The sequence below is a fragment of the Phaethon aethereus genome (genome assembly GCF_964289735.1).
Source record: "Phaethon aethereus genome assembly, chromosome: 6".
Lineage (NCBI taxonomy): Eukaryota > Metazoa > Chordata > Aves > Phaethontiformes > Phaethontidae > Phaethon > Phaethon aethereus.
Genome location: NC_138580.1, coordinates 22,609,017 through 22,625,296, shown reverse-complemented (window position 1 = coordinate 22,625,296; position 16,280 = coordinate 22,609,017). Strand labels below are relative to the sequence as shown.

The following is a 16,280-nucleotide window of genomic DNA, read 5'->3' as shown; positions in this document are numbered from 1 at the left end:
TTTTGAGAAGTCAAATAAAAACATGCAGAAACTGAAGTAATAAAGAAAATTTATGCCCTTAAATTCTTCATAATTTTAGAATTTAATTATTAGAAATAACACAAACATACCGGAGCTAAGATCTTTGTAGAACTGTTGGCTAGTCAAAACCTGGGTAAGAACTGATCGCATTGCTCCTCCCATTTTGGTCAAGTCTTCTAGAAAGGAAACATGAGGCTCCAAAACCTGGAGGATTTTATGAAGGTCTTTCTCTGATGGCAGATCAAGAGCTGAAAACCACATAACAAGAACTTTTGGTGTAAATATAATGTAATTTGGACAAGTCCTTCACAAGGCAGAACAACTATCACCACCAAGAAAAGAAATTAACTTATATATTCAAAATGCTCTAAAATTCACATGTACTAGTTTCAAATTAATCCTGATTTCATTTTCTGGAAGAGCTCAACACAATGCTAGGTAACTCTTAAAACATATTTAAGAAGCTCTTCAGCACAGAACAAAATCAAATCACCTAGCCAGGCAGTAACTTTGTTAGGAAAAGAGGACCAAAATTCAGTGATAGAAACTATAGATAGCATTCATGTATTCATGTACTGTGTCTTCACAGACTGGAAAGCAAGAGATAGCAGCATGGTAAGATATACAAATTTAAAACATACCAGGTTCATTATACCCCTCTCTTAAGTGCTGAATAAGACTAAAGATGAACTGTGGAAGAACTAATTCTGACATCATCAACAAGTCTTTCGGGACACATGGAACATTTGAATTTGACTTAATCCGGTGTCTTTTACAAAACCTATAAAACAGATGAGAAAATTGTTAGCCAAGCACAGCTCAGCAGAGTTAACAGATGCTAAGAAAACCACTACTTTTTCCATTTTTAGGAGAGTATATACTTTTACATTAAAGGTGGGGCAGAAATAGTATTCTGAAATTCCAACCCATTTTGTTTCTGAGTCCAGCAAATTATAAAGGTGCCATCTTTTTTTTCCTTCTCAAAGTTCATATATCTAACACCCCAGTTGCTTCCCATACATGTTAGAAGCATCTTCCATTGAATAATTAGAACAACACTGAATTTTTCTTTATCAAGACATACCTCCCAATTTCTAAACAGCCAAACTGAAAATACAGAACTAAAACAGTTCCTCTCCTTTCTGTGAAATAGTCAGAGGCTGGCCCAGTTCTTCAAGTCCTCATTCAGATAATGACTTTTTAAATGCCTTCCGACATCAATAAAAACAACTTCCAAAAGCATAAAAGTTTGCTGAATCAGTATTTATTTCAAATGTATAGCAACTAAGAATTACTTGTCAAAGGAGGACAGAAACACCCTGCAAAAATTGTGCAAACTGTTTCATTTAAAAAGGAAAGAAAACATTTCTTCTTTAGAGAATTCCTGTGTGGTAGTAGTTGAGGCTTGGCTAATGCACAATGACATGAGGTTGAGCCAAACCCCAACCCCATTAGAGCAGACAGAATGATTTCCACTGACTGAACATGAGCCTGACTCAAGAGCCACTGAATACTTTTCTGCTCCTAATCTATTTTTAGAAAGGACATTTACCAACATCAAAGAGTTATTTAGCCATGTCAAAAAAGAAGCTAACAAGGAATAAGGAGTCTAAAACCACATCATACAAGAGTAAACTTTACTGGAAAGATTCACTAGACTTTACCAGCAGTTTTTCAACATAAAGTTTCAGAAATGGATTAGCTTTGTTTGAATATGAAAATTGTTTTCTAAATTAATGTCTTCACTATATTGCTATGCCATATTTTCCAGAAGCTGCCTGCTATTTTCTATAACATAAGCCTTTCTTCTTTGAGGACCATTAAAGTATCACCTTCAAGAGAAGGAGGATATAGAAGAAAGTCACAAAGCAAGTATCCGAATTTAGGACACACACAGAGAAAACAAATAAAGAAAAAAAAAAAAGGAGGATACAAGTCCAACAATTAAGATGGCATCTTCACAAGAATGGCAGCCATCTTCACAAAACTAAAGACTAAGAGCTTCTCCTTTGCTCTTACACATTAGAGATGACACTTTTCATTAAGAAAAGATAAACAAGGACAGTACTAGCCAGATGATTTGCAGTTTGTATACACAGCTTATCCATCCCTGTGGGGGGAAAAGTGCCTGACAGAAAGAGCTCAGTGATGACTGACAACTTTCTGTTAATTAATGTACAAATGTGTTTCTACTTTTGTCATTCACTTTTGCAAATGACATTCACAGAACTTATGAAAAGTCACTTTTTCACTTTTGTTATTCACTTTTGTCTCATCCACATACAGAAACCTGAACTGCCATAAATCACAAAGCTGGCTCGATCTATGATGCAATATGGTACATTTATTATCTTAAAGGTATTTGGTTTCCCTTTCACCACTATCGTTATAAGAAGAGATCAAAAGTAAAAGAGATCAAAATAAAGACTTTGAAGACACACAAGGAAAGAATTACTATGCAGTGCCTTTTAAAATCTTTTACTGGTGTCCCATCCCCCCTCACCCCCATATATTTTGCATTCAGCCAAAAGACATGTTCACTGGTTATGATCACAAGCTAAGGGAGCCACGGTAACAAAACTCACACAAAAAGTCATTTTGAATCCTGGCTTCTGCTATGCACAGGGCTTTGTTTTCCACAGAAAACAAAAGGCTCTGCTCCCCAAGAAGCCTATGCCAGCATATCACTTGAGAATCAGCCTATGGATTAATTATCCCAAATTTAACATATCCTGTAGCTGAAGGTTATGAATCATGTCTTCTCTTGAGACTCCCAGGAAAGCACTATTGACTTGCAAAGTGTGCTATTATTACTATATTAATACAGGTTCTGGAAAATCAAGGCAGAACCCAAATTCGATTCACTGTAAGGAAGCAGTCTGTCACTGTCACATGCACAAATTACAGCCGTCCCAAACAGGGAACGATTTCTAGATACCAGGCCCTAACCCTTAAAGTAGGAATACCAATATCATTTTACAAGATGAGCCATATTCTATATTTATGGTTCAAAGACTGCAGTATTAAACCATTGTCCAAAATCAACATACTATTGTAGCTGTTCTTAACAGCTAGAAACATGTACACGGTAACGATCCCAGAATATGTCCTTACTGACACTAGCTTGCCACTGGACAAGCTATTGGCCATACTGAATTTCAAGGGCAAGAATTAATCTAAGCCACAATGAACTAGAAAGCCAATGCTCAGACTTTATTATTTACAAATCAGGCTAAAGAAAACTTACTGAGCCCAAGTTTATAATATTCACCCGTGAGACTGTTTTATGCTGAATTACAGAAAACAAATCCTGCCACTGTATGCTACTTCCACAATCCTGAAATAACGAGACTGTTCCACTCAAAGCTCTATTGCCTTGCAGAGTGCTATACAATCCTTCTACAAATATTGACCAAAATGGCAGACAATGACTTGGAAGATCTTCAGAGTTAAAACAACAGCTGTTTTAACTAAAGAAGAGCCAGAACTCCAAGCTGTGCCACGGAAGAAAAAAGTTGAAACTTCTTATAAAGGCAGAAAGAGACACCTGTGACAAACTTCTCAGTGGGTTACAGAGTCACTGGACAAACATCCTCATACTTCTAAAAGAGCTTCCTCACCACAGCATTAGTTAAAGAATTGTCTGTCTACATAAATGTACATTTCAAAATGCTCCTGAGACTTCAGATTTAATGGGCAACAAAAAGGAGCATTTTCCAAATCCCTCCTGGTAACATCAAGCCTTGGAAATCCACCACTTGGAGAAGGCAGTAGTCTCTAACAGGGGGTAATGAAAGGTGGCTAAACACTAGGTATGAATTTTTTTTTTAAAGAAGCTAAAAAATACAAATAAGTACAGAGAGGAAGACTGACAAGATAACTGACAAATCACCTTGATCTAAGCTTTATTACATGTTTTCAATATTGCAAAATACTTTTTCCAACAAGCCTGTAGTTCCTATTTAACCTCTAGTACTTCGTATTTCTTGTGCTGCTGTCTTCCTTGTAAATATATTTACTATTATACTACAATGAGCTTTACGAATCATTTCAGCAAGAGTGACAGTTCATTAGGCAGAGATATCCACGCCCTATTTCACTGATGGTCTAACAAGGAATTACTAAAATACAGGTCTACAGGGAGACAAAATCATCTTTTTTCCTTATTCTTTTCTCCAATTCAAAACTATATTCTATTTTTTGTTTTCTATGCAGTTTCCTACCTTTGAAATTGCTTTTTCACAAAAAGACAAGGCTAATTTCAGCAAAATGAGATAACACAGTAACTTGCAATTAAATAAAAACAAAGCTTTAACAAGCAATCTTGTCCACATTACTTCAAATATTATTCCTGAAATTTCTTATGCTGCACTGATATCTTATTTGTAAGATGTAGAACATTGCTGACATCTAAATGTGTAAGGAATACCATGTATTATCAACATAAGCAACATTAACATCTTCTGAGCAACCTGCACTTTAGACTTTGCAGATTCATTCCATTCTCTGCTACCATTCTTTGCATTTTTAAGAATTTTGCCATGAATTTCCAAAATGTATTTTAGAAGAGGCTTCAGGTAAAATAACTCCTTTCCTCTAGGCTACAGTTTCACATCTGCTTAAGTTGAGTTAGGTCAGTCCTGCCACAATTCTGTCTTCAGCCCTCTTCTTTGCTCCAGCACTGGCACTCAATTGATCCACTTTTAAACCAGCTCAGAAGCTAAGCTAGCAGAAGTTATTTACTTATTTTAAAAAAAAAAAAAAAAAAAGGAATTTCATTGGGCCAGCTTAAATCCACTCACAGACCTGCCTCCGTGGAAATCACACTGAAATCCCCAAATCATCCTGTCATCATCCCTCTCCTTGTTCACCTGGCAGGGTGCAAAACACAGAGAACAAAAAACCAAAAACCCAATAATGCAGGAAGATGATGTCCTGACCAACCAGCAGATCAGATAGCTACAAGGCTCGCTGTGAAGCCAACTCCTCTACATCAAAGGAAATTTTTAAACTTCCCCACTTATTACAGCAGCTGATAAATGCCTTCAGTACCAGCCAGACCACACCTTTATAGCTTTTGAACATTTGCTCAGCCCTCCTTCCATGACATCCCACAGTGTCTCAAGTTTCAGTTGCATTCCAGAAACTTGACATAAGTTCATACACACACAGAGGGACTATTTTTACCCTCACTTTTCTCTCGCTATTTTGTCCCCTGCCTCCCCATGTTTAAAAATAATTTGTTTTAAACTGCATCATAAAGCTGTCAAAAGAAGGCATCCCAATTTCACAGGTCTTACAGTACTACAGCACTATGAGTACCTGACTCCGACAGAAGCTTTTAGGGACAAGAATCTGGGACCCAAGTGAAAACTACTGGAAATCAATTCCTAAGGAAAGTAAGTAAACCTCCACTCCATTCTTCAATTCAGTAACAGTGTCATACCTAAAATGAGCTTTTATTTAAGACATTACATACACTTCATACCATGTACCACATGACTAACTATGTCAGGTAGTGTTTCATAAAGCATTAAAAAAAAAAAAGAGACTGTTTTGTAATAAGAATTCAACAGACACTTAAAAAAAGAGTATGCATATTGTCCTCACTGTAAAACACGCCAATACTACTCTTACACACACTGAATCTAAAAATTAGATGCAAGATGCAAAATATTTTTTGAGTGCTACAATTGTCTCTGAGAGTTCTTGTGAACTCATTTTTCATTCTTTATATACTGTTAAAGAGCGTTTAAATGTTTTTTCCTGCTTTTGCAGTTCACATTAAAACAAATCTTAATTCAGCACAAAATATAACTTGCATAATCAGGATCAGAAAATCATCTTGATGAAAAAGGACCTTGGTATATTGTAGCCCTGCTTTATGTAAATCCACCGTACCTATGCAATAAACACAATGGTCACTGAAGAAATGCACAGAAATAAACTAACTGCTCCTCTGAAAATTAAGTTTCTCGTGTTTCCCCTCCCACACTCTAGTAATTAAATTTCAATAGTTAAATTCCTTTCACCTGCAAAACAGGCTTCCAAAAGTGAATCAAATGTGGTACTGACTTCAAGGTCTGAGGAATGACAGCTCTTCTGCTCTTTAAGCAAGACGCAAGCTACAGTGGAGTTCAGAGACAAAACTGAATACTTGCATTTCTGCTATTAGGGACTGCGACAAGAAGCAAAGCCAACTGGAAAGATGTCAGTCTACCCCTCCAACCAGGAAAGCTCCAAAGCAGAGACACTAGAGTCAATAATGGAGGACAATGAAACATGGCAGAAGAATTAATGGCTTCTCAAGAAGAAAAACCTCAGAACACCTTTAAAGGACATATTTCCAGGCTCTAAGCCTTCATGATAAAGCTGTTTGGACAGGTTAGGAGGCTAGAAATCACAGATTAGACTCTTAGAAGTTATTCCAATCCTTGCAGAACAGCAGGAAGTGAGGCAGTGAGTCACCAGAAGCTCCCTTGGTGCTCAGTGCTGCATTGAGCACCCTTCAGTGAAGCAAGCTCTCCAGTTCAAAGAAAAAGCAGACAAAGAAGCTCTGCAGAAGAGCATTTCTGTTATTCGCTGTTCGTCCTCAGATGTAAACATCTTGTATAGTAGATAATGTAGATAAACTACAATGAGTTTCATTAGTACGCAAGTACCCACTATCAATCAGAAACAGTAGATTTGGCAGTTTCAGTTGTAAGACCTTGGAAATGCAGTGAGAATGAGAAGGAATAGACTTCTGAGTAGAGATGAAGCTGAGCTTATGTTTAAATAGACCCACAAAGTTGTTGAACTTGAGCATTTTGATAGACAATAGAGTAATTCAAGAGAGTAACACAATCTTCTGCTGCAAAAATATTGTCTTTATAAAAAGGGTGGATGCTCTGGGATATAGTCACTGCACTGTAATTCCATCTAAGTACAGCTTACATTTCCCTAGTTTGACTGAAAAGCCTCAATTTACACACAATTTAAAATATATTCGTACAATAACAGACACACAGCTAGCTAACGTACAAATATAATACTCATTCTCTTTGGTGCAGCTTTTTCAAACATCACGGTGATTGCAAAGTGAAGCCCTTACAAGTTGAAAGGGCCTCAGTTATGCTGTTAAAGGCAATATTAAGATTATTAAAATTATCTTAATTCATCCATTTGCATGTATGAATATGGTCTCTAACCATTCTGTCCAACAGGAATTGCAGCCTTTTCAGATAAGAAAAGAAACAGTACTTCTTAAATGAGCAGTTAATTTAGTATTTCACTGTACTGAAGAAGGCATTGACAAGAATACTCTTCAAATTCAACTCTAAAAAAATGTGCACAAGGAAAATATTTACGTTTGAATTTCTTTTGCAGCACGGAGTCTAAAGACATCTTTTTTTTTTTAAATATGGACCTAAAGATAGAGAAATTAAGATACAATGTATATTATAGTTCTGGATGCTTGATTTCGTAATTTTTAGGATCTGATTTTTCAGAATTCTTAGCCTTACATAGCATTCACAAAGCAGAGTTCCCAGCTGACTTCAAATGTAGGTCTGAGACAAGCAGATCAGCAAACAGAGTATCTGGTCCCGAGCCCTCATGACAGCCGTCTGCTTGGCCCTCACTCTTCCCAAACCATTAATGCACATACAGTCTCCCTGCCCAGTTGCTTTCAGAGACCCATCAATTATCTACCTTAAAGCACATGGACAGTACATCTTCTATTTAAAGAACAAAAATCAATTTCCAAAATAGTGTTAACAAAAATATTTTTCTGGCTAAGAAAATTTAAACAGGTCAAACATATGACATGTAATATTTTGGACAAAATACTTTATCTGACAAAGTTCTAAGCCACTGCACAGTGCTATACAAATGTAAAAACAACCTTCATTTCTTCAGGATTTTAGTAAGATGTGTGGATTTACTAAAAGCTATGAACTTGAGCTGAAGATACCACTTTGGTCAGGCCTCCAACAGACAAGATGAATATATATGTAATTTGCATTTTTCTTGGAAAGGTAAGTGTCCATGAGTTTCACACCAGAGCTATCATCGCTGCAGGCACTGTGCAGAAACAGAGAGGTGCATCCTGATGAAGGCAAACAGAATTCATTATATAGTCCTTGTTATTGTAATACCCAAACAGCTATCTGTATTACTTCAATGTAAAGAAAATTAATCATATTATTTTCAAAGCTTACGACCAGAACCCTCCATAAAGGCGGGCACCTAGGATACTATTATTTAAAATCACCTGCACTTGTCAGGTATCATTCCAGGATTTTTTAAAATGTAAAATTCCTGATATTCTGCAAGTGGTAAGGAAGAACGGCCTGTACTCTGAATCAACCTGTATTAATTGTCATTAAGAAAGATCTAAGAGACAAAAGTTCTTTAGGAATGTGTTCCCCAGACACCCAAAATCACGTTTATTCCGTTGCCAACAGCTCCACTGACAGCTCCATGTAGATCAGATATGTACCAGACAAATAACACTCCACCCTGACATAGCAAACTTAGAATCCTGGACAGCTGATTGTTTCACAAAAGGGATAAAAGGAGCTTTAGAAGTTGCTGGGATCAAAGCAAAGGAACCGCAAATCAACACTGGTTATCCCAAACCTAAACAAGGCTGTTTCCACAGATCTCCAAAACACCAGTTTTTCCTAAATTGAATATATACCAAGGTATATTACAAAGCGATAGACAAGTCATACAATAAATAAGTCAATTTCAGACAAGGCAAAATATACAGCAGTCGTATCTTGTGAGCTCAATCTGTACTGTTCTGTTCTTCAAGCCAGACTGGCCCTATCAGCAAAAGCTTTGGGGTGGAACCATCATTTATTTTAAGTTTGTTCAGTGACACAGCAAGAGTTCAGGCTTCTAAATGTTTAGTTATGTATATTGATACATTTGAGAATCTTACTAATGCCTTTGAAACAACTGCATCTTATTCCCGAGGCATGTATAAACTATATAGCATCTAGTCAGGCCACAGCTCTAAAAGCAGTAATACAAAATTATCACTTGGCTATTAACCATTAAAACACTTAAGCAACTAATGTAGAGGTTGATGTAGTCCTAATGAGGGACATTCTTAAGAGAAATCAAGACAGGCAGGTTTGTGAATTGACTGTATGTCATGATGGACTTAATCAACACAGTGCTCTGTAATCTTTTTTGCTTTCCAAGTATAAGACCTAACATGAAGCTCTGCAAAAAATACTGAATGTTTCTGTGGAATCCTTATTCAGACTCTCATGCCAAGCTAACAGGCTACAGATCAGACCTCTCCTCAGTCCCTTCAGCCAGAAGTCCTTGGTAGCCCAAAGGACTTCAAAAGCAGAGAAGATGGATGGAGTTGATAGAGATTCTACAGAATGCCATTTGTACCAGGCCCAAAAACACTGAACACGAGGATGTTTTTACATAGTTTCATAATGCTCAGAGGCTAAACTCCTTGACAACGTGTAGTGTCTCAGCCTGTTGATAAAGCATCTGTTTCAGCAACTTCTTGAAGAAAGGTCCAAAAGAGCACTTTTCCCTCTTTGAGGCTGCATTACCAAACCTAGCCTAGGTCCTGGAGAACTGAAACCTCCTTGTCTACTGTTAAAGAATACAACTGACAGTCACACCGGAAGGGACAACTTTGAAGCAGCAACATGTTATATGTATGCTAAACAGGTGATCTGCTGTTGTAAGACACTCCATAAAATACCCACATCACCTACATAATGCCAGTAAAACAGTTGTTACCTGCATGTCCCAGAACCCAACTCCAGGCAAATCTGACTTTTCTGATCTTAAGTGAATCACAGCTGCTACAACCCAGATGCTACAAGAGACCTTGCCTGATGAACATGCATGGAATACATCCAAAGGTAACTATTAATAATAGCTTTCTCAACAGCAAGGCTGCTTTTTTATTGTCACCCTATTTGTTAAAGTTTTCTCAAGCCTAGAATAGGAAAAAGGTCCTTTATTCTTACTTAGCAACAGAAAGTAAAAGAAATAAAATCTATTCTTCCATAGGCCCCAAACAGCACAGCAAGGCCATTTCTATTGAAATGAGTTCCTGTAAGGCAGTGTCTCTGAAAAAGGATAAAATAAGGAATCAAGTCAGAAGGAAGGAAAGAAGGATACGGGGACAGAGTAGCAAAGGTCATCAAGTATTTATTTATCTACTGTCCAAAATTTAAATTTAACTAAAACTAACTATTCAATAATACTTACTAGGTGTAGTTAAAATAAATTAAAGCAGGATAAAATTAGCAGGCTAGAAACTAAGAATATACTTTTCATTCTTGTTGGCAGCAAGAGGAGGCAAAGAGAATCTTCCAGCCTTTTCATAAGGAAGCATGGTACACCTAAAAGACACATCAGTCCTTGTCCCCCCCAAAAAAAAGTCTAATCTAGTGTGTAGCTCAGACAGGACCTCCATGAAACATGCACTGATGTACACTCTAAGACAAAGACACAGAGCTAAATGTAAAGGTAGGCATAGATCATTAGAGACAGGACTGTAGAACGCTTAGAGGTAGGTACCTGAAGGTGCTTTTGAAGACACGGCATATGACATCAATCTATAATAGTTACCTTTCTTTTAAGTTTTTTACTTCACACATGCCTACTGATACAGGAATGGCCCACTGTTGCAAGTAGAAATTGGTAATTTCTTAGATCCTTTAATATAAGTCATAAGAGAAGGCAATGCTCTATGTCAATGAAGACACTGGTTGCTATAACTACCATCAAATACACAGCAAACATCAATGCAAAAATCCTGCTTAATGAAATTTTTAACCTGGCTTTTGCCTTTCAGGCTATGCAACCCTTGATGGAGACATCATTCTCTTTGTACTGTAATGCAGCACTAAAACATCTGCTTCCCACATGATTAATTTAACAAATAAGTCAACACACAGTGAGGCATACTCAGAAACAGGACACGGGGGAATGAAATAGCTCAAAGTGTAGAGGCTCTCTAGTATATCAAGTTATTGTCTACAGACTTAAAGGGGAATCAGAACAAGACAGCCACAGAAACAAGAGGGTACTCATCAGTAACAGATTACTGACTGGTTAGACTCTTATTATAACCACATGGCATATTGCTTACTTCAAGCTTCATTATAACACAAGATCATCTACCAACCAAAAAACACTCCAGTCTGAATTTCCCCCTGTCCGACTGCATGGGGTTTTTTTCTTCCAACAGATGAACTCGCCTGCTGAACTATGAGCATATGTCTACTATAAATGCTTTAGAACCGAAGATTTTGCCTTCTTCAAAACATGATTAATTATCTCTGATGGAGCTGCAAAATTTCATTTGCCCATGGCTAGATACCATATGGGAGAGGACTACAAACTATTTTCACCTCTTGATATATCACTGGATCTTAAAATCTATTAAACCTTGCCACAACTAGAGTTTTTAATACTTTGACAAGCAGCTACATTTACAAACTTGGATATTTTTCTAAAGTCTAAGTTACATTCCAGTAGTTCAGACCAACTGCAATTAACTTAATCATCAAAAAACAGAAATTTGCATGGGAATCAAAAGGCTCAAGAGTGTGACAATCTGATTTTTCTAAAACAAATAAGAATTACACAAGGTACCTAAAGCACATCCGCATCCATCTATCACACTATATAGCTTCCTTATATAAAGGCATCAGAAATAAAAAATTACCACTCTGTTATCTTTAAAAACTTAATTATAAATTTAATTAGTAATAAAATATTAACGCATATATCCTTATACCCCCAGACCAAACCATCTGCAGATTTACATTAGCCACCCTAAAGAAAATGAGAAGACACCCCAGGTGGTAAGATGGAGAGATCTCCTTTACAGCAGATCAGTTAACTAAGACTTCATCCAGAAGTATTTTTTGAGATGCCTCACATCAAAAAAACTCTGAACGTGGAGACCAGGTAACAAGAACCAACAGAAACAAAGTACTGTTACTATGGTATTCGTATACAGTATCTACACAAAATTTATCTGAGCAGGCAGATGGTAGATAAAGTTCATAAATAGGCTCCACATTTGATTCCCTTGCTATTAATAGAAGGCTAGGCTGTGGTGGCCAAGGTTATATTGGGCTAGACACACTCCGGTTTCCTGAACCTACCATGAAGGCCTCCTAATTTAACTTGTACAGCATTACCTTTGGAATTGTGCAATTGATTTGTATACACAAAGTTAGATCAGTTTAGATAAACATGCTGCATTGAAGCAATCCAAGTCAACAGGCAAAACTGTGTGTTTGCACACATTAATGCTTTTACATTGGTTTAAGCTTAACTTACTTTGTCTTGCATAGCAAACAAAGTTTTTAGTTCACTTAATTGCACTGGCTTGACATCCATTCTTTAGATAAGCAGAGTAACCTTATGACAAGTGCAGACACCCCATATATTGCCATGTATTGTCCTCCTGTCTGTCCAGAAGGACTGGAAAATCTACTGCTCAACTCAAGAGTGTTGTTTCTGAATGGATACTATAGAATTCTTTATCTAGAATGATCAAACCTATTGAAGGGACCTACCTGACACCCAAGACAATTTACTCTCAAATTCTACTATTAAAAGTAGTAAGTAGGGTAAATATAAGAGAGAAATGAGAATATTGTTACTCCTACAGGGTTTGCATCTGTCTACACTGAAAATTTAACAGCATTTTTTATTTCTTCTTTATTAAACTAGCTTTCTTCAAGACGAAAAACGTTTAAAATGGGAAAAGACAATTGCAAAAGCTATAAACTCTGGGATAAGAGCAGTATCAGAAGTAATTTTTATATTTACCTAAACTGGACCAATTTGTCTGGGCTCTATTAAAATCCTACCACTAAGAGGAGCCCTAAACCTATCCCACACTGAGCACTAGAAGAAGTGACATTTCTTTTTTCTTACTTCTCAAGATCAAGGGGAACTATGACTTCAGTGATATGGAGGAAAGCACAATCATCAGAAGTTGAACAAGAACTGGTAAAGAATCACTTCAGGAGTAGCCCCTTGAAACCACTGAAGATCAATGAAAACAAAAGGAGAAAAATTCTTCCACTGGAGGGAGTCCACCAGTAAGAAAAGATTCCACCAAAATGGAAGAATGAAGAAATGACAGAGGCAGATAGTAAGAGAAACAAAAGGGGAAAAAAAGTAACAAGAATCAAGAATGAAGCCGCCTCAAGGAGCAGGAGAATGCTGACTACAGATGCAAAGACTCAGAGCCAAGATGACAACCTTGAAGCCACAGAAAAAAGCAGAATTAGCAAAATCCCCAAGTAGAAAGGCAAAAAGAGAAGGAATCTTAACATGCAGAATGAGTGATGCAGAATTATACATTGTAAATGCTAAAACCATGAAAAGAACCAAGGAAAATGTTTTAGTGTTTCTATATGTCCCTAGCGTTTTCTGCTAGGTACGCCACAACACAGGATTTATTAGGAAGAGATGAGACAGCTCTTATGAGAGCATGCCATCTCACCAAGGCTAAGACAATCAAGACAGAGACTATTCTAGAAAGCTGGTCAGAAGAGAAGCCTCACTCAAGCACTCCAAACTGTCTTCTGGTGAAGTCTTTAGCTCTGTGGTGAATGAACAGGAACACAGAGAGTTCCAAAAAGACACCCAGTTGCAAAATTTGACATTTACTGGTTAGGTATCACCTCCATCCAGTAACTGGTTGACTGATCTTTCTTTCTACTGTTGGTACAAAGGAAACAAAGGAGGGTATAATGAGGTACCACATTCCTCTTCTTCTGGTCAGGTACTTAAGTCTTGCCTCCAGTATGTCTGCACGCTTACAGAATATGAAGGACATTTGACTTCCCCAAAACCCTGCCCTGTTGTACCCATCCAAGAGTCACTGAATTCCTTGATTTAATAGGAAAAACAGAAGGCAAGATGAACTGCAGACTGGTAAAAAACACACAAAAAAAGTCTCCTTCTTTACTTAATCTGTTCATTTCAGCATACGTGCTCATGTTAAGTCCAAAAGAATCTGGACACACTTCATGATTAGCTGTGCTAGGCCAAGGCAGCTAGCTGGGATCTGACAGGTACTGCCTCCCATGCACTCCGCCTTATCAACTTCTCTGAAGGCAGGCACTCGGTGCAAGAGCGACGAGATTTGCATAAGCGTGCTAAAAAAAAGCCACACGCACATCAACAAAGAAGGAAGCCACCTCGCCGGACCGCCGCCGGGGCTGGCGGCCGGGAAGGCGGGGCTGACACACACACCCCCCCCGGCTCAGCCCGGCCCGGGCGCCGTTTCCACGGAGCCTCGTCCGACCCTCAGCCAGGGAGGGGGGCCACCCAGACGACAGCGGGTGTCCCACTCACTGCCCTCCCCCGGCGCACAGGGAGGCACCGGGCAGACGCCAAGCTCCGGGCGCACCTCCGCCTGCCAGCGGGGAGGCCGCTTCGCCCGCGGGGGCCGCCCCCGCCGGCAGGTGCCCGCCCTCCCCGCCGAGGCCGCCCGGCGCTCACCCGGCCTCCCGCATGACGTTGCTGTCGCCGCAGTCGCAGGCGCCCCCCGCCTGGCTCCGGAACATGTTGTAGTCGTGCCCGGCGTGCTCGCCCTGGTGGAAGCACTCGGCGCACAGGCTCATGCAGGGCGAGATGCCGCACGTCCGGCACCGGTAGGCCACGAAGTTGGCCGTCCACACCAGGCCGCACAGCGTGGCCGGGTCGTAGGCCCGCACGGCTTGCACGAAGCTGTCCCACGGCTCCCCGCCCGACAGCAGGCAGCGGCACCACTCCAGCGCCTCGGCTGCCGCCTCGCCGCCGCCGCCCGGGCCCGCCGCCGGGGCCAGCACCCGCTCCAGTAGCGCCCGCAGCTCGCCCGCCGCCGCCGCGCCGCTCTCGCCGCCCAGCGCCGTCTTCAGCCGCGCCGCCGTCGCCCGCTTATCCCGGCCGCTAGCGCTGGCCCCCGCCATGATGGGAAACTGAGGAGCCGTTACGGCTGCGCCGGGCTCCCGGCTCTGGGGCTCCCCCCGCCGCCCTCTCTCCCCTCCCAGCGGCGCCTCCCTCTCGCGATAGCCGCGGAACCGGCGCCCTCCCCACCGCCCGCTCCCTCCTCCTGACACAGCCTCTCTCCTCCCCTGACATTACCCCTCCTCTTCCTCTGCCCTCCCCGCCGGGCCGCGCCGCCCTGTCAGCGCGCAGGTGTGCGGCCCGCGCCGCCGCCTCACAAAATGTCGCCGGCCGTCCCCGCCGGCCTGAAACTTCTTCTCAGGAAGTGGGGCACGAGAGCCGCGGGCCGCGCGCCGCCCGCCATCGCGGTTCCGGCCGCCCGTCGCCTGGAGGGGCCAGCTGTGGAGGCCGGCGCCCCGACGGTAGCGGAGTTCTCTTTGTTACCGAGTCGCTCCCCCAGCGAAGTGGCTGCCGTGAAGACGCCGCGCTGCCGCCGGTGTGTCCGGGCCGCGGGGGTCCCGCCGGGCTGAGGTGGTGGCTGCTCTGGGGGCAGGGGCACAAGCAGGGCGTCTGCGGCGGACGCGGGAAGCACCTCTGAGGCTTCAGGGCGGCGGTTGCGCGCTCGCTGCCACCATCGGCCCCGGCATCGGTGGCAGAGCACCACCGGGCGTCGGCAGCAGCACCGCACCTCCCGCGAGCCGGCGGCCGTGGGCTCGGCGGGGTGTTCGGGCCTTCCGCGGCCCCGCACCCTGAGGTGCCGGAGTGCGTCTGCAGGCTCCCACCAGGAGAGAATGTGTTTGGATGCGAGTCACCTTAACTCGCATACCGATCAACGGTTTTAGTGCTCGATAAATAGATTTTCAACTGTGTAATGGAAAAGCTTAAAAAAAAAACCCCAAAACACAAAAAACCCCAACTGTCCCTAAACGAAAGTAACCTTTTATCTGACAGCAACAAAACCCCAAGGCAGACGTCCCTCTCTGGCCTTTGCCACCGTGCTTCCTGTGGCTGTCCATCTTCTGGTTGTGTTGCGGGCGGGGAATACCGGGCAGGCAGTGCAGTGTTTCTCCTCCAGGATTACAGGAAGGAAAACATGAGAAAAGTGCGTATAAATCTGTTGCTTTTCTCACGAGGACCGTGCCTTCCGCCGCTGGACTCCCAGGCAGAAGTCCTTTACGCTGCTTTCTGGCCCTGCTGGCACTCGGCAGTCTGACCGCTGAAGAAAGTGCCGGGGAGACAAACCTGGGAGACCGGGCTTTCACAAACACCTGACAGTGGTAACACGCGCGGTTGTAATAAAATGTATCATGCTTATGATACATGATAGT

General features: G+C 41.3%; 1 protein-coding gene across 1 annotated transcript in view; it reads right to left on the bottom strand.

The window, feature by feature from the left end:
- Positions 1–15,037, bottom strand: part of UBR3 (ubiquitin protein ligase E3 component n-recognin 3) — a gene marked incomplete at its 3' end in the record, with an annotated part of 116,372 nt that extends 101,335 nt beyond the window's left edge. The window contains 3 exon segments of the mRNA XM_082001334.1: positions 111–269; positions 663–802; positions 14,527–15,037. Coding sequence (XP_081857460.1) covers positions 111–269; positions 663–802; positions 14,527–14,975 — 748 coding nt within the window. The 5' untranslated portion in view covers positions 14,976–15,037.
- Positions 15,038–16,280: the final 1,243 nt, after the last annotated feature.